Source organism: Crotalus tigris, unplaced genomic scaffold (genome assembly GCF_016545835.1).
Source record: "Crotalus tigris isolate CLP2741 ecotype Arizona unplaced genomic scaffold, ASM1654583v1 scf7180000017703.754461, whole genome shotgun sequence".
Classification (NCBI taxonomy): domain Eukaryota; kingdom Metazoa; phylum Chordata; class Lepidosauria; order Squamata; family Viperidae; genus Crotalus; species Crotalus tigris.
This window is the reverse complement of record NW_024096578.1, coordinates 431,310-451,216: the sequence shown is the minus strand read 5'-3', so window position 1 is coordinate 451,216 and position 19,907 is coordinate 431,310. Positions and strand designations below refer to the sequence as shown.

The 19,907-nt window shown below is 34.7% G+C and overlaps 1 protein-coding gene across 4 annotated transcripts in view; it reads left to right on the top strand.

Moving 5' to 3' along the window:
• The window catches only part of LOC120306009 (neurexin-1), a 622,144-nt gene that overhangs the window by 260,623 nt on the left and 341,614 nt on the right, over nt 1-19,907 (top strand). For all 4 annotated transcript variants that reach the window (XM_039338545.1, XM_039338547.1, XM_039338546.1 and 1 more), the window contains one exon: nt 19,413-19,851. In XM_039338545.1, coding sequence (XP_039194479.1) covers nt 19,413-19,851 — 439 coding nt within the window. The remainder of the gene's footprint in view (nt 1-19,412; nt 19,852-19,907) is intronic.

Here is a 19,907-nt window from a genome sequence, read left to right as displayed (position 1 = left end):
TTCCTCCATAATCCTTATTTTTAAAAATAACTTTTATTGAAGAATTTTGCAGTACTAAAAAATAATGTCAGAAATAAAGAAAAGAATAAAAAAGAAAACAAATAAAAATTAAAAAAATAAAATAATTTTTAAAGGACAGGAAAAAAAAGAAAAATAAAGAAAAAAGAATATTTAAAGGAGCAACTCCCTGCCTTCCTTGCAATAAATAAAAGCAAATTAATAGTTTCTCAACCCATACGTGGGAATTTACATGATTCTCTTCTTCCCATAATCCCCATCCCCTTCATTTCTATCCAGATATCAGCAGAAAATCATTAAGGGGTTTCCAGAATTTTATATAATTTTAACTCATTAAATAGAATGACTTTATATTTCTCCCTTTTACCTCTAATACTCTTAATATTTCATTCGTCAGGCTGCTGTCATATGGATTAATTGCCATTGTAACTTTCTCCCATTTCAAAGATTTTTTCAAGGATCTAATGACTTTTGTCTAAGTCATTTTTATTAATTTGTATTTTCATTCTACCAAATCATTCCTGCTTTTTAATCTACCATTTTCTCCCTTTTCCAATATTTCTATGTCATGTAGGATTTTCTCTTCCACATGTTTTACATCTTTGACTTCGTTAAAATATTTTTAAAAAATTGTGGGTAGATGTTGAAATTATTACTATCAGTTTAGTTATGTTTCTCTCCCAGTTCTAATTCCATTGAAATGTTTTGAGCATCGTATCTTTATCTATAATTTTGCAAGTTTCCACTGGAACTGTAGTCCCCTTTAGTGTTTCCATTTCTATATTCACAAAATCTAAAGTTTCTTTCTATCAGTAATCTCTTTCCTTATAGATTAACAATTCTCTGAAAAATGTTTTATTTATTCATTTTTTCAAAGCTCTTAACAAAAGTCTTAATATTCCAAATTTGTCTGGCCCATTAATCCATTTAACCATTTCTTAAGCTTTCCCGTTTATTTTATGTTCCTCAATTCTTTACACTGCAATACATTTTTTCTTCTATTTTGGGATGAAGTTTTATTCACCAAGTAGATTTTCAGACTTGTTTGGAAGACCTCTTTTAATTTCAAAATAATAGTAAATCCAAAAGTGATTAGAAAGTGAGATTAGATGAATTTAGTGTCCTTACAGACTCTGCCACATAAGAGTTGTTGATGGCTTTCTGTCAGCCTTCCCAGTAGACCTGACAGGAAACATAACAAGATGAACTAATTCTACTTTTTCATAGGGCTACATTAACAGAATCTTGCAAGTTGGAAAGTACAAACATCCAACCATCTCTTTTACCACCTCATAAATTAGGACAAGTGCTTTCTAAGTTTTAGAATAATTAGCTGTGGGCTCCTCCTCCTTTTATCTGATCATTTCCTAGGTGCCATTTCTTCCCCTAGTTTCCCAAGATTGTTCCCACATACCATCACTCTTACCTCCTTGTGCTCAGACCCAGCTGATGCACAACTGTGCAATCTGTTGTCCTCTATTTGGAGACATCAGATTCACATTTTCCTCACCTTGAAGTCCATACTCACCCTTTTTTAAAAAAAAAATTCTAATTTTAGGAATATAATTTAACAACTCATTAACATCCTAAAATTTAGTTTTCTGAGTCTGGTTCACCAACAAAATAAGAAATCTATAAGTGAACAAAAGAGTATTAATTAATAGCAGAATGAGAAATATTTCAGAGAAAGAAAAAGAGAGAGAAAATGCAACTGTGTACTAGTTAAAAATGTCAGATTACCTGTTCTTAGCAGCTTCATATAATATAGGGCTCCTATGTTGTAAAACAATATTCTTAACTGGTGATAAACATATTACAAATAGGATTCATTAGTCTAGCTGGGACAAATAGGTCACTGAAATTTTAAATTTTCCATTCTGTTATGCTTTCTCCCTTAAGTACTTGGTGGAGTAATTTATAGCACTTAAAATATGAATAATTGAGAACAATAGTTTACAATAGGAATTCCTAAACTTTTTGCCATCGTGCCTCCATTCAGTGAAATGGACATAACTCCACCAAAATCCAAACACCAAAATGAACGCAAATAAACCATAAAAGCAATACAATGAAAAACTGAGTAAGGTAGATTTATTGTAACAATGTAAGTAAATGGTTTTTTGTACCTCCCCTGAACTCTGTTTGGACCTCCCCAAAGGAGGTCCATCCCACATTGTGGGAAAACCTAGCTTGGAACAACAATTCTCTCAACATGGAACCTTTCAGATGCATTAAATTCCCAGCCAGCTTGATTGTTGACATGCCAGCTGATAATTCAAGCAGATGTAGTTTACCATATTTGGCGAATACCAGAATCAGAGAGGATTGATTGATTTCTGTTTATATGACCTTCTGTCATTCCTCTGTATAATAGTAGAACTGACTGGCTTGGAAATGGCTTTTCTGTTCTTTGGATAAAATACAAGAAACTTGGCTTCTTCATAGTAGGGTAATTTACTAGAACTATACACAAAACCTGCATCTACACTCTCAGCTGCAAACTTTTCTCCTATTGGGGTACAATAATAATGGGCATTATCTGCGGTAGCTATTATAGTGTGTTTGTGTCTGTGTATCTTATGATTTGGAACACTTAACAATCAATATATTAAATACCAAATTCCAAGAAACAGATGCAATCAAGATGAAGACATAATAACACTTGGATAAAAGCAGTCAGTTAAATGAAAATCCATCTCTGATCAAAGAACTTTCTAAAACTTTCTAGAACTTTCAGCCATCTTGCTAAAACTAAGCAAGTCTTGATTGAAGAGAATCTCATGCATATAAAAGAAAAGTAAAACATAAATACTAAACTAAGTAATATGCCCCCAGCACTTTTGGAAGATACTTAATACTAATTTTAATAAATGAGCTTTCCTATGTTCCTATATGTATCATCATCTTTTACCAAAACAGTGGATCATCGCTGTGCTTAAAACAAAAGGAACACATTATGGGTTAATAATAGGTTAAGTATGAACCCTGTATATGTCAAGGAAATTATTTCTGTTATTGATGTGCTGATGCATTATTTTCACAAGGAATAATACTACAGCCTGGTGGGCTAACAGAAGTGGTGCAACCACCATCACTTATTTTTGTAATTGAAATATGAACAAGGCAAGAAGCAGCCACAGATGTAAGAACAATTGATGGCAAAATGTGTGTCATGATGTCACAATGCAAATTTAGCCTTTTCATATTTATGCTGTTATCATAACACATGTTTTTGTCACACATGCACTTTGCCACCCATCTGCATCTGCCTATGGGAACAGCACAATTGCAAGGCTAGTATAAAATAGTGTGGAATGTTGAGCAAGCCATGCCAATGATAATCTTTATGTCCAGAAAGTAATATATTAGCAAGCATGTGAACCCTTCCCTTCCCTTCATTTTTTGGGGCCTTTTATAGTAGTGAGGAAATATATGACTATCTTTCCAATTCAACTAGTATTTTTTATTTTTATATCTCATCTTAAATATAATCTATTTTAAGAAGATATTGGACAGCCATTTGTCTGAAATGATATAGGTTTCCTGCCTGAGCAGGGGGTTGGACTAGAGGACCTCCAAGGTGCTTTCCAACTCTGTTATTCTGTTAATAACCAGTTTCAAAGGGTAGCAGGGCTCCGGTACTGTTAATACTCACTGCTGCTGGTGCTGACTGAAGAATAAAAAAAAAAATCCTAGTGCAAATTGTTATGGGGGACTCTACACCTTCTTGCTAAAAGGTATTTTGTCAACTAATTGCAGGTAGTTTTGGTTCATTACCTCTCATGGGAAAAAAAAGTTAATTAACAAGATGATGCATTCTGAGGAGGATAATTTATCTTTACTATTATTGTTGGTGATATTAATAGAAGCCATTTCAGGAGAGTGCATTAAAGGAAAACATTATCCGTAAACAGCACACCAACTCATTAGCATGTAGATGGACCTTTGATTAGCTAAGGATTCTGCTAGAACACTGTTACATACCTTGCCAAAATTGGAACCGATAGACATTTTATAAGCATTTTATGAGTTGCAAAATGCATCTTAACATTCTAAAGGTTTGGGTGATAATGTGTAATTGCATTCCACCCTTAAACAAATTTTATATGGGTTAATTTAGGGAAAACATACATTAAAATGTAAGCTAAAGAACTTTTTCCACCATTCCTAGTAGCAGATGGGACTTTTTATCAGAAGAACATAGCTGAATGAGGCATTCCTTCTCTCAAATTGGAGCTGACATGCAAGTGCCTCCTCATTTTCTCAGTCTTATACTCAGGGAAAATGGAGGACATTCTCTGGCAATTCAGAGAAACTTGCAAGTGATGATAACATGACTCTATGACACTAAACACCATCATAAATGTATGCCATTTGCCAAGCACTGAATTTTGATCACATGCCTGTGCAGATACTGCAACATCATAAGTGTGAAGACCAGTCATAAATACTCTTTTCAGTGCTGTTGTAACTTTGAATGGTTACTAAATGAATGGTTGTGAGCAAAAAGTCAAATTAAATAATTGAACAATTTATGCTTGGAACTTGATGTTTCAGGATAATTGAAAGAAAAAAATTAATTGCCAACAAATAAAGAAAATGTACTGGAAGCATATCTGAGAATGTTCAGGGAATGGAATTTTTTCTGCATTTGGACCTGGTGATAAGTTACTTTTAAGAATGAATACTTAGGAAGAAAGTAATGAAAGATAGATCTCTTTCCTAGGCATCAGGCCATATCAAGGTGGTATGTGAAACACAGGCCTGCTAAATAAATGATTGCTGTTCTTTGTGTTCCATTGTTTATGTACATTTTTTGTGTATTATGTGGCAAAAGTTATCAAATAGGATATTATAATTAGTAGTTAAAAAAGATTGTAAATTTGGAGACCTCATATAGTGAAAAGGAAAGATGTTAATCAGTCTCTATGATTACTGGAAGGGAGTAACTAGTTAGGAGGATAACATAATTTGTGCCATAACGTAGAGTTCTGTTAGTTCCTAATTTTCTTGGACTTCAGTAAGGCATTTGATAAAGTAGATCACAACCTACTACTTGACAAGATAGAAAAATGTGGGGTAGACAGCATCACCACCAGATGGATCTGTAGCTGGCTGACTGGCCGTACTCAGTGAGTGGTCCTCCATCTACATGGAGGGAAGTGTGTAGTGGGGTGCCCCAGGGCTCTGTTCTGGGCCCAGTGCTCTTCAACATCTTCATCAATGATTTGGACGAGGGGATAGATGGGGAACTCATCAAATTTGCAGATGACACCAAGTTGACAGGAATAGCCAACACTCCAGAAGACAGGCTTAAGATACAGAAGGATCTGGACAGACTTGAACACTGGTCACTATCTAATAAAATGAAATTCAATGGTGAAAAAAGCAAGGTTCTACATTTAGGCAAGAAAAACCAAATGCACAGGTATAGTATAGGAGGTATCTTGCTCAATAGTAGTAACTGTAAAAGGGACCTCGGAGTACTAGTGGACAATCATTTGAATATGAGCCAGCAGTGTGCTGCAGCTGCCAAAAAGGCCAACACAGTGCTAGGCTGCATTAACAGAGGGATAGAATCAAGATCACGTGAAGTTTTAATAACACTTTACAATGCCTTGGTAAGGCCACACTTGGAATACTGCATCCAGTTTTGGTCACCGTGCTGTAAAAAAGATGTTGAGACTCTAGAAAGAGTACAGAGAAGAGCAACAAAGATGATTAGGGGACTGGAGGCTAAAGCATGTAAGGGATGGCTGCTGAAATTGGGTATATCTAGTTTAATGAAGAGAAGGATGAGGGGGGACATGATAGCAGGTGTTCCAATATCTCAGAGGCTGCCACAAAGAAGAGGGAGTCAAGCTATTTTCCAAAGCGCCTGAAGGCAGGATAAGAAGCAATGGGTGGAAACTAATCAAGGAGAGAAGCAACCTAGAACTAAGGAGAAATTTCCTGACAGTTAGAACAATTAACCAGTGGAACAACCTGCCTCCAGAAGTGGTGAATGCTCCAACACTGGAAGCTTTTAAGAAGAGACTGGACAGCCATTTGTCTGAAATGGTATAGGGTTTCCTGCCTGAGCAGAGGGTTGGACTAGATTACCTCCAAGGTCCCTTCCAACTTTACTACTACTCCTACTATTATTATTATTATTATTATTATTATTATTATTATTATTATTATTACTAAGCAAGTTTTATACCAGTACTATATACTCAGGAAGGCAGAGAGTTTGCCAGAACTCTTTTTATTCAATAATTAGCCTATAAGAAAAAAGATGAAATCTTGAGCAAAAGAGAAAGGCTATCCAAACAATAGCTGGAAAGATTAATTTGACTTTTTAATTAATATGTGGTTTGTCCAGGAGAAGAATAAATGGGGATGATTTCCAAATGTGAGTCATCTGAGAAGGAAAATTATGCAGGAAAAAGGTGTTAGATTAACAGCTGGCCAGCAGAAAACAGCTTAGAGAAACAGAGCAAGTTTGTTATCAGGCAATAATTATTCTGAAGTAATAGGATAGGCCAAAAACTAGCATTCGGTAAATACTAAAGGGATATATTGAAAGGAAAACTGTTAAAGAAAGCAAATAGGAAAAAAAAAAGATTCTTCTAGTCAAGTGTAGGAATGAATGAAAGAAACAAAACTGAAGTTGCTGTCCTTATCTGAGAATAAGTGGGCCACAAGTGGTCTACTTATACCATCTGCATTGTACAAGATGAGGTGCTAGAGATTATAGCTTTTTTGACTGTCACTCCAACAAGTGTACTTGGTACAGTTTAGGGCTGTATGAATCAATAAAATTACTTTAGTAGTACCTCAGTAGAAAAATACTCAAATGTATTGAGCATTATCTTAGAATTGAAATAATAACAATGACAATAATAATATCTTGTAACATACAGGAACTTTCTTTGCAACATACTGGTTTCTGTAACCTCTAAAGTAAATTCCCCAAGAGCCATTTTTAAATACTAAATGCTTGATCTAACAGAATTCATGGTGGAAGGTGGGTCTGAGTCAATCTTAAATACTGAAGCTCAAAGTAAATTTTGGGTTGGCTCTGTATGTAAAATGACACCAAAGATGTTAATAGGAAGTTCTCTTTCAAAAATTAGAAGGAGGATTGCTTCAGGTAATCCCAAATGAATCTTGTGTAGATATGTGGTTTAAAGAGGAAACTCAAAAGATTAGTGAGATTGGCATTAATCCAGATTATTTATTCTCCAGGGTATGCCATGAGCAATTCATTACACCAAACAAAGACAATGGGATAATTCAGTACAGAAATTAATGGTCAAAGCTAAGTATCATGTTCACCTGCAATCTTTGGAATTATAGATATATTTTTCAATTCCATAAATATTTGAATAACTTATGGTATATTTAAGTAAATACAGAATAGTCTTTAAAAATAACAGATAAATGTGTTGCCATCAAATACGCTATATGTTAGATTTTTTTTTAAAAAAGTCCCCATTTCTCAAAGATTTCATCTCTGTAATGTTACAAATAGTCCTCAACTTATCATCCTTTACAAGTTGTAAGTAAGGAAAGTTACTTATGACTTGTCCTCAAAGTTACTTATGACTTGCCACACCACCCTCGTAATCACATGTTCATATTATGGGTGGTTGGCAACTGGCTCACATTTAGAATTGATGCATTGTCCTGCAATCACATGCTCTTTTTTTGATAAAAACCACCCATTAGATAAGATGGATTTGGACTCAAAACCATGTGATCTGTTTTATGACCATGTGAGTCACTTAACAACCTTGGTGGCTCACTTTACAACTGTTGTAAATACGGTCATTAAATCAAGCCCGGTAATGTGGTGATTTGATTCACAAACTCAACAACTTCCAACAAAAATGCAGACTTAATTGTGGTGGTAAATTGAGGATTACCTGTACTGAAGATTCTGTAATATGGATATTTTATTGTATTGTGCATTTTGTAAGTCTTTATCATGAAGTTATCTGGCTTATTTTAAAATTTTAACCAGGAAGAAATACTTCTGAGTATGTAATTTTTTTTACTATGATTACAGTGGCAACAGCCAGATTTTTAACTATAACTATATAAACAAAACTTTTAATAACAAATCAATGAGTTTGGATTTTAAGTCTATTTTATAATTTTTATTAAATATTTTATTTGTTAAACTGCTGAGTTTAGATTAATGTCAAGTTTATATTTGTAACTTGCTTTTGTGCATTTTGGTAATAAATAAAATTTATAACATTTTATCATCTTCTAGAATATGAGCTTCAGATAATATGAATTTGAAATAATATGAACTTGATTTCAGTCTTCTTAGCCAAAGAACATTGGTTGGTGGGTTCTAGAAGACATGCCTTTTTTGCCATAGCATATACTTTGTTGAACATTCTGCCTCTGGAGATAAGGATGGCACTGATCATGCTGGCCTTTCATAAAACCCTAAAGACTTGATTGTGTTCAAATGTGTTCAAGAACCCACTTCTTGGTTCTATTAGTGATTTGGGTTATGATGTTTCTCAACTGCTTTGTATTTTAATTTTTGTAATATTTATAATTATTTTTAATTTATTTTAGTTCTGCCCAGAATCATATGTTGAGATGGAAGGATGGATGGATGGATGGATGGATAGATAGATGGATAGATAGATAGATAGATAGATAGATAGATAGATAGATAGATAGATAGATAAAGATATAAAGCATCTAGCCTCTTGCTAGCCAAACGTTTGTCTATTTGGACATGATGTTCATGTTTATATCATTTGTTATCTTTGCAATATTACATATGAGCATTTAAAAACCCATACACATGTGAACATTTAGTTCTAATTAGGAAGCCCATATACGAAGATAGCCAAGAATTTCAGCCATGACTTTGTATACTATTTTCACAGTAAAATAATGGAGCAGTTTCCTTTAGACAATAAACCAACCAAGAGATTTAACTGGAAAGCTGGCTTTTTTCTATGAAAAGGCATGTCCCACAACAACTGATAACTGGATTATTATAGGCCACTATAAGCTATAATTGGTCAATTAATCATTGATGGTGTCAGTTTTTGGCAGCGATGGGAAAAAATGAATCAGGAGGGACTTTATATTAAAGACAGAGAACAGAAGGCAAAAGCTGCAAAGGTTTGTTGGCATTAGCACTACCTCTTGTGATGTTGGTTTTTAAAATAAAACTGAAGCTCTTTATCTTAGGAGCTCAGAATGGCAAGGCACTCTGTTGCCTGATTCAACTGTTTTCAAAGAGATTGAATGTGAGAAGGTACAAAGAAAAGTAAGCTATTTCTGCTGAAAAATTTTTCCAGTTGAAATTTCACAACTCTTTATCCTGTTGGGTAAAATTTGCAAACATCATATTGGGAACAACAAATCCTTTCCCTTCTTTTCTGCATCCTTCTCCATAAATGCCAGGATTTCTTATAGTTTCAGTCGAGAGGCTTCCACTGCTCTGAGTCTAGTAGTATGTGAGGGTATTTAATTTCAATTAAACACAATCACTGAGAAGTCAGATTTACTTATTAGTCTGATCAGCCTTTCTGGAAGCTCTTTTAATGTTAAAAATGCTAATCAAGTAAAAAGACAGTATTGTGCAAAAAGGTGCAGCGAGGTAGACAGCAAAAGCAAAAGTGCATTATTTATTTATTTGTTTGTTTGTTTTCCACCTTTATTATTTTTTATAAATAACTCAAGGCTGAAAACATACCTAATATGCCTACCTAACAGTCTTTCCTCCTTCTATTTTTCCTTCCTGTGAGCTGAATTGGTCAGAGAGACTGTGACTGGTCCAAAGTTACCCAGCTGGCATTTATTTAAACATTCACGTGCAGTTTTATCTGAAAGTGAATGAATATTTATTTCATAATTTGTTTGTTTTTTGGGGGAAAAAAGTTAACTGGGTCATTTAGATTCCCTTTGATATGTTTATTCACACACTCCAGTCAATTTTATTTTTTCAGCTAATTTTGCTGACTGTTTTTTATTTAGTTGTGGGGGGGGGAGGACCTCTTTTGTTCCTGTGTTACTACAACTTGGTTTTTAGCCTCTGATTTCCATGCTCTTGTCAATAGAATGCTTAAGAGTCCTAGCCACGAGAATATAAATATATTTAGTGTATACAAGCAGTATATAGACATGTTTTCTCTCTTCATCCTCATTCCTGGTAAATAGTGAACCCAGCAACCATAGTAAAAGCAGCATCTGCAAGTCTAGCAACTTAACCTGCAGGGCTTAGCATAAAAAAAATGTATTAGAGTTATGTCTGTATCTCTGAACACATGCTGTAAGCACTTTATTAAAGCACTCTTACCCACATAGGGTGAAACACATTCTTACAAATTTCATGATCAAACTGATTACTAAAAGTATTGCTTTTCAAAATTTAATGTATCTTTAAGAATATTCCAGTTCATAACTGCCCAACAGGAAACAAATTAAGAAACTCTTCTTCAACATCATAAAAATGAATTCAGTTTATGATGAGTTCAGCATCATAAAAATGAGTTTAGTATCTGTGTACTGCAGGAATCAGGTAGTACACAGATACAATAGAAATGCATTTGTGATATAGACGTAGTTTACTGCAGTGAAGATACTAGCCAATTGGAATGATAGGAGTCAATCATGAATTTGGTAAATCTCAAAAAGAAATAATTATTATTATCTGGATGAACTTGGGAGGTAGTTTTCTGAATCTAGACAGTAAATCTTAACAAACTCAAGTGCATTTCCTAGTCAACATGTTCCACCCCATACTGTATATATGAATCTGTTTAGTTTTGAAAAACACCAAGACTAGCAATCAGATAAAAGGTGAAAAGATTCTGAGGGTGAATATATACAAGAATGTTATGGTATTTTTCCACTGCTGAGTTAGTGCTACCCACAATCAGCAAAAAGTTATACAGGCAAGAGGTTTTCTATCCCAATTGTCACTTATCATCCTGCACCTATTGCATTTGTTCTAGTCTGTGGACAAACAATGCTTTTCAGATTATGCATTCTGCAATGTGTGTTAAATGAAATTATTTGTTTAAGCCTCTAGTTCTACTGCCTTCTGCTCTCCTGAATGCTATTAGTCAGTAAGAAAACATCCATCAATCATAACAATGATTCAAGAATGAGACCATTTTATGTCTAAATTGTAGAGCTACTCCACCCTTTCTCCTGACATTTGCTTGTTTGAGTTTATATGCTGTTCTAATCTGACTCCAACAGTCCCACAAATACAGAAACCACAAAAAAGTTCATTAATTTCAGAGCCAACGAGAGCCATTTACAGATAATTTCACTGTTGCAGAATTTCAGCTATGTGCAAAACCTGCTGCCTCTGTGGAATTAAATTTGAGAAAGAGACAAAGCAAGTCAGTGTGACAATAAGTGTCTTTGTGCAACTTCACAATTCTGCAAGCCCTTGGTGCTGCTGATGGTGCTGCTGCTGATGATCTTTTATTATTCTTTCTAGAGCCTGATTTAAGACTGAAGGGATCAGGCTACATCAGTCTGAAACAGTCAGTAAGCCCTCCCCTGTTGATACCCTAGCTATATATAGGGCATCTCAGTTCATCACAAATGGAATGGGCGGTGGAAGCACCTCTAATTTTGCATACCTTGCTACTGCTGTTGTTTGCTGTCAGCATAAGGGGTAAAATGCTACTTTAATACTATCGTGTTCCCCTGAAAATAAAACCCAACCTGAAAATAAGCCCTAGCCTGATTTTTTTTCAGTGGACCTATTATAAGACCTACCCCAAAAATAAGCCTGGGGGTGGGCGTGGCCAGCACAAGTAGTGGCAAGCATGTGGATGGCGATGGTGTCCATTTCCAAACGTCCCATAGTCACCCAAATATTTTTCGCCTAGACAGAGAAATGACGGAGACTGGACGCTTCATCTGCTTGCAAACAGGGCATTTGGAGATGGAGTGAATCACTTGGTTTCTAAGCACCCCATTTGCGAGCAGATGAAGCTTCCAGTCTCTCTCTGAGTGCAAAGTGTTTGGGCATCTTTGGGGTGCTTATGGCAGCTCCACCTCCTCCCCCACCTGCCTCACCTTGTGGCAGCGGCACAGCACATCGGGCCATGTGGCCTCCTGCTGCAAGTGGCTGCAAGCAGTTACAAAAGTGGGCCAGCAGCCATACAGGCTCCTGCTGGACAGGACTGTCAGTGCCGCCGCCATGAGGTGAAGCAGATGTTGGGAAAAAAAATAAGACATCCCAAAAATAAGACCTATTGCCTCTTTTGGAGGCAAAAAGAAAATATAAGACGGGGTCTTATTTTTGAGGAAACATGGTAGCTCAGTTATGAATGATTTTTTGCCAACCTCATTTAGAATAGAATAGAATAGAATAGAATAACTGAGTTGGAAGGAAACCCTATACCATTTCAGATAAATAGTTGTTCAGTCTCTTCTTTAAATACTTCCAGTATTGGAGCATTCACAACTTCTGGAGGCAAGTTGTTCCACTGATTAATTGTTCTAACTGTCAGGAAATTTCTTCTTAGTTCTAGGTGGCATCTCTCCTTGATTAGTTTCCATCCATTGCTTCTTGTCCTGTCCTCTAGTATTTTGGAGAATAGCTTGACTCCCTTTCCTTGTGGCAACCCCTGAGATTTTGGAACACTGCTATCATGTCACTCCTCATCCTTCTCTTCATTAAACTAGATATACCCAATTCCAGCAACCGTTCCTTATATGTTTTAGCCTCCAATCTCCTAATCATCTTTGTACTCTTTCTAGAGTCTCAACATCTTTTTTACATTGTGGTGACCAAAACTGGATGCAGTATTCCAAGTATGGCCTTACCAAGGTATTGTAAAGTGGTATTAACACTTCACGTGACCTTGATTCTATCCTTCTGTTAATGCAGCCTAGAACTATGTTGGCTTTTTTGGCAGCTGCAACACACTGCTGGTTCATATTTAAGTGATTGTCCACTAGGACTCCAAGATCCCTCTCATAGTTACTGCTACTGAGCAAGGTACCACCTATACTGTAGCTGTGCATTTGATTTTTCTTGCCTAAATGTAGAACCTTACTTTTTTCACCACTGAATTTCATTTTGTTAGATTGAACCCAATGTTCAAGTTTGTGAAGATCCTTCTGTATCTTAAGCCTATCTTCTGGAGTGTTGGCTATTCCTACCAGCTTGGTGTTGTCTGCAAATTTGATGAGTTCCCCATCTATTCCCTCATCCAAAACATTGATGAAGATGTTGAAGAGTACTGGGCCTAAAACAGAGCCTTAGGGTATCCCACTGCATACTTCCCTCCATGTAGATGCAATTCCATTAACATGGAAAGTGTGGTTGGTCAGTCAGTTATGAATCCATCTGGTGGTAATGCTATCTAACCCATGTTTTTCTATCTTATCAAGTAGTAGGTTGTGGTTTACCTTATCAAATGCCTTACTGAAGTCCCAGTAAATTATATCCACAACATTCCTATGGTTCACTAATTTTGTTAAAGAATGTCTGACATGATCTGTTTTTGGCAAACACATGTTGACTTTTGGTTATGACTTTGTTTGCCTCTAGGTGCTTGCTGATATGTTGCTTGATTATCTTTTCCAGAATCTTCCCAGGTATTGAGGTCAGGCTAATAAGTCTGTAGTTTCCTGGGTATATTTTTTCCCCTTTTTTGAAGATGGGAACTACATCAGTTCTTTTCCAGTCCTCTGGTAGTTCCCCAGTGCTCCAGGATCTTTGAACAATATAGTTCAGTGGTTCTGAGATTACATCTGCCAGTTCCTTCAGTACCTTGGGGTGTAATCCATCTGGTCATGATGATTTGAAATCATCTAGGATGGACAGGTGCTTGCACACCATTTTTGTGCATATTTTCACTTGTGTTTCTATTCTGTTTTTTACCTTATTGTTTTTATAGGTTGGACTGTTTTTTTCCCTATATGTAAAGACGGATGCAAAAAACGAGTTGAGTAGTTCTGCTTTCTCCCTGTTGCTTGTCACCTTCTTGCCACTTTCTCCCACTAATGCACCGATTGTTTCCTTGATTTTTTTCTTGTTTTTTTACATGTTGAAAGAAGCTTTTTTTTTTTTTACTTTTGTCACAAGGCTTAGTTCATGTTGAGCCTTACCTTTCCTCACTTCATTTCTGCAGGCTCGGGTTATTTGCTGATATTCTGCCTTAGTTATGTGCCCCTCTTTCCATTTTTTATACTTCTTTTTGTCTTTCAATTTATCAGAGAGTTATTTAGGAGTTTTATTTCATGGGCTCAGGCTGAGATGAAGGATGTAAGGCAAAGTAAAGAAATAGCTAGACTATATTTATACTGTAGTGTGATGAAGTGGAAAAAAATACAAAAATACTAGCCTAAGGACTGATCAACCCATTTCATATCTGCATTTTCGACTTGGAAAGTAGCTTTATCTTTGTCTTGTGGTGGTGCACTAACTTGCCTTGATTAAGGATGTTGCTTATTGCGACAATAGTCAGAAAGAGGACAAACATATACAACATTTTATTTAACCGTTTACTTTTTAAAAAAATTATTCAAATTTGGAATATATTGCAAAAGGAATGAGGAGAGAGATGGAATGGGATAATAAAGTAATTCAAACTTAGGTGCACAGAGTTTTTTTTAAGGAGGGATTGATTCATTTAATTTATATGGCTCTGGAGTAGTATACAAAGGATAGCTTGCTACTCCTCCAAAAGGCTGTATGCAAGGGAAAATAATTTTATTGCATCATGTTTTTGGCTTTAGTTGAAGCCAAATGATGATCTTTTTATTATTTTTATAGGAATCTTTAAAATCCATTGTATTGTTTTAATTGCATTGTTACTGTTTTATAATTCACTGCCATAGTCCAGAGAGGGCACATCATCCTAGAAATGCTGCAAATATATATTTAAATCTTCTTGCCAGAGTGCTGCATATATAGTTCCTTGATTATAATTCCATTCAGAGCTACTATTACATTCAAGACTGACAGTTTTGCACACATCAGTAAATTTCTGAAAAATAATTTATGGTGGAATCTAGAAAACATGGTTCTTTTACGTAAATGATTTTGGATCATATAATGAGCTTTTGGCAAGTGGTGATTTATGCAGGAATTACTGCACAGTAAATGGTCATTCAAATTGGTCCACAATCTGTTATTTTTTTATTATTCAGGCACTTCCTCTTTATAAATAATAGATGGATTCTTTCATATTGATCAGAAAGCCAATCACATTAAACAACATTGTTGATTTTCAGTGATAGGAGCTGAATATACCATTTAGTATGTGGAATAAAAACATTTCAGAAAGTGAAAAAGATTTACTTGGACATGAGTTCTTATCTAATATATTGATCTTGCAGAACATAAATCTGAGTCTTTTTTTTTTTTTTTTTTGCATTTCCTTGACCATCATAGCTCAGGCATAGCTCTGTAGTATATAGAGATTTCATGTAAACTTTAACCATAACCTGCCACAACAAAATAAAGCACTTGATCTTCATTTAGGATTCTGTTATCCAAAATCCTTAGGTAAAAGGATCAAGGTTCAACTAATGGGAAAAAAATATCTCTGCCTAAGAAAATGAAGAGCCAAAGCCAGACAAATCATTTGAAGATTAAATTTTTTATATATTCCCAAAAAATTCATTTATATCAGTTTTCTACTAGAAGTTGCCATGCACAAACTGGGAGAGGGGGAGAAGCAAACACAATTTCTCAAAGCATATTTATGGATCACCAAATTATTGTGTTTGATGATAATGCCCTGAATATCTTAAAAACTGTTCATGGGTAAAGTATCATTCACAGAAATTGTCTTTTGATGAATAAACAAAAAGTAGTGATATGTCTTTTCACCAATGTTATTTGCAAATGCTCTGATATAAGAAGAAAAGTAAGCCAGCTGCAGTAAACCTTCAATGTAATGAATTTTAGTTTAGCAAATCAGGATTTTACTACAATATCCATATGTGAAGTCTTATCTATAATTATGTGAAAGTAAGTTCAATTAAATATTCTGAAGTAAACATATCTTTCTGGAAGGAAGAAACTACATATGTGGTTTAAGTACTATTAAGGTATTTTAAGAGGAAGTAAATTATATAATTATTAAAACTTTATATTAATATAAAATAATAAGCAAAGTAATAACATTACTTTATTACCAAAATAAATGGAAATTTTCAAAATCTTTGAATATGGAATGCATAATATAAAAGCCTCTTTAATGCAATTTGTTTCCAATTTCTATTTTCACAATAGAGATAGCCCTGCTTTCTTAACTTTAGTCTACCCTGACTAGAAAAACCAGGAGTTTCAATCTAATCCATTTGAAAGATGTCACTCAGACTTACATCCCATAAAAGGTTCACATTCCAACATCTGTGACTAAATTCAGAAGAGTGGAGATATGTTAGATATTCTGCTTCCTTTTGTTTTATAAGTTATTCACATAAGTAAATGTATTTTAAGGTACATTAATAAATGCACAAGAACCAGTTCAGTGTAGTGGTTAAGGTATCAGGCTAGAAACTGGGAGACCATGAGGTCTAGACTTGCCATGGGTATGAAACTAGATGGGTGAAAGAGCAGCAACTGTTATGTTATTTAATTGATCAGCTAAAGTACTATTTTGTCAGATAAGGCTTTCGTCAAATTCACTTTATTTATTTTTGACTCTGCTCCAGTGTATTTCAAATTGCAGCAAAGCTGATAGTTTCTTTTAGATTACTGCATATGGATGATCTGTTTTCACATGGATGGAAATTCTTCCTTCAACTTACCCCAGACTTCCTAAGTTCAAACAAGCCATTCATGTTCCTGGAACTTTTTTAGGGAATATGATTTATCTACCAACATTTATTTATTTTCTCTTTTGGGCATATTGAAACTACAATTGAGTCACAACGTTTGTAGAGTCTCTGGAGAGCATACCTAAAGTTCTACTTTATAGTATAAAAATACCTTGAATATGCTGATTATGTGCTAACAAGGTGGTGTCAACTTTTAGTTATCACATACTGTAGATTTTCTTTGTGATGCTCTGCCCCTAAACTGTACTTTTAGGACTTCCAGTGTTACTCCCATTGCCATGTGACTGAATCCATCTATGTTGTAACTGGTTATCATCTTCTTGTCTTTCTTTTCACCTTTCCCATCATTAGCACCTTCTCTATGGAGTTAGGTTTTCACATAATGTGCCCGAAGTAGGACAATTTGAGCCAGATCATTTATGCTTTCAGTGAGAACTCTGGGTAGACTTGTTCAATGATGCTTTTTTTTTTCTTGTCTATCCACTATATTCTCTCCCAACACCAATGGTGAAAACCATACATTTTCTTCTTATCCAAGCTTTTCAAAAATCCAACTTTTCCTTCCACAGAGTGTCACAATTTCTTGCAATATTCTGATCTTTATAGATATGTATGTATGTATGTATGTATGTATGTATGTATACGATTTTACAGCTTGGAATATCTTTTCCAAGAACTTTATGGCTGCTCTACCAAGTACTAGTCTGTGGGATATTTCTTGACTGCTTGTTGTTGTTTTTTTGTTGTTATTGTTTGTTTGGTTTTTTTTTACTGATGATGTTTGATCTAAAAGGCAGAAGCTATTCAGTATCATTTCACCCATCATTTCAACATCTTCTTTGCCAATTCTATGGCTGGTTGTTGTTGTACTGGTTGTTGTTAGTTGGTCTTCTTTATATTTAATTTTAGTCCCATTTTTTCACAATGGTCCTTGACTTTTATTAATAGAGTTTTAAGCTCTTTTGCATTTTCAACTATCAGGATATTGTCACCAGCACAGCACAGATATTTGGTGTTTTGTCATTTAATTTTAAAACCATACTCTCTTTCTTAATATATATTCAGCATATAGGTTGAACAAATAAGGGAGAATATATAGCATTATCAGCTTTATCTTATTATTTTGCCAACCACAGCCAGTGAATTTTACTGTATCCATGCATATTTCATCTAATATTTTTAGTTTCCTTGGTGATTATGAAGGAAATTACCTCCACTATGATCCAATACTCAAAAATGCATATTTTTGTCCCTTTAAAAAGAATATTACCTCATCCAGAGATGTAGACACACTATGACTTCCATATTATAAAATGTATCAGTCCAGCTTGAAATATTTACTATGAAGCATACTTCTCCAGCTCAGTTGTTTGGAAATATGCCTGAATGTCAACTATCAGATTTCCCATACTTCCTCAGTGCTGCAATTTCAACAAATGTAAAGTGTAAAATGAAGCATTTTACCATGAAAAACACAACCTTCACCTTTATAGTAATGAGATTTATGTTCAGAATAACTAAGCAAGACAATTCTCCTAAAAGGAAAGACTACGGGAATCAAGGGCTTTGTAGGCTGGAATGAAGGAGAGAAATACCATGATAAAGGTATTTAAAACAATGAGCAGTATTTGTTAGGTGGATCAAAAGAAGTTCTCAATGTGTTAGAACTGAAAGTCATCCATTGAAACTAAACATAGCGAAATTCAGGAAATGTGGTAGCCTCCCCCCCCCAATAGCTACTAATATCAATTGTTGTTTATAGGGGTGCATATTAACCATAAAATATATATTTAAGTTTAGAATGAACTGTTGTACTTTGGAAATTCTCATGAACAGTATTCTTTTAGCTGTGGACTGGGGGAAAAACTGTAATATTTTGAATGTTTTGAATTTTGGCTAAAATAACATTTTGGGGTGCTAAGCAAGATTTTACAGATGAGTGGTGCCAGGCTAGAATAAATCAGTCCAGATTCAAACTGGAGAGTTTAAATATAGAAATTAAGAGGATATCTTTAAATTATTCAACCATTAATTGATATTATTTTTATCATTGTGCTATTTTTTCCTAGAGTGTATTTATATCTTAATTCTTGTATTTAAGGAGGAATTGCCATGTATATGTATCGATGTTATACTGTGCCCATGGAACTATTCAATCTACTACTATTATATCAGCACACTATTGCGTATTAAATAAGAAGTTGTAATCTTTTGTAGAAAGATGGGATAAAGAACTGAAGCCACAACCTCACAGATGCATTTAGCTATTGTTTAGTTCAATACCTAATAAAGAAAATTGGATGGACCAAAATATCATTATGGTGATACTTTGTTTTTAGCTGAAGAAATGACAAAATGGAAATTTTGTTGTAATTAAATTTTCAGAGTTTAAACTGCAGAATGAGTTCCAGGCATAGATGAAATTCAGGTTCAAGACTTGGCTTCAGAGAGAAAGAGGGACATGCTGTAATTTATGTGAAATTTATAAAATGTGTTATTTAACCTGATAACATGAAACTTTATAAAATGTAAGGATGTAATTAATATTCAGACTTATTTATACAATTTAATCCATTTTGGTAATTACTGTGCTTTGCTTCTAGGTTGTTTATAAAAACAATGATGTAAGACTGGAATTGTCTCGACTGGCCAAACAAGGAGATCCTAAGATGAAGATTCATGGTGTTGTGGCATTTAAGTGTGAAAATGTGGCAACCTTGGATCCAATCACTTTTGAAACACCAGAATCCTTTATTTCTTTGCCTAAATGGAATGCCAAAAAAACAGGCTCAATATCCTTTGACTTTCGCACCACTGAACCCAATGGGCTGATTCTCTTCAGCCATGGCAAACCACGACATCAGAAAGATGCCAAACATCCACAAATGGTTAAAGTTGACTTCTTTGCCATTGAAATGCTTGATGGGCACCTCTACCTGCTTTTAGACATGGGCTCTGGAACAATTAAAATAAAAGCTTTGCAGAAAAAAGTGAATGATGGAGAGTGGTACCATGTTGACTTTCAAAGAGATGGACGATCTGGTAAGTTTTAACCAAAATGTTCATGAACTTTAAATGCTTTATAGTATAAAAAAATT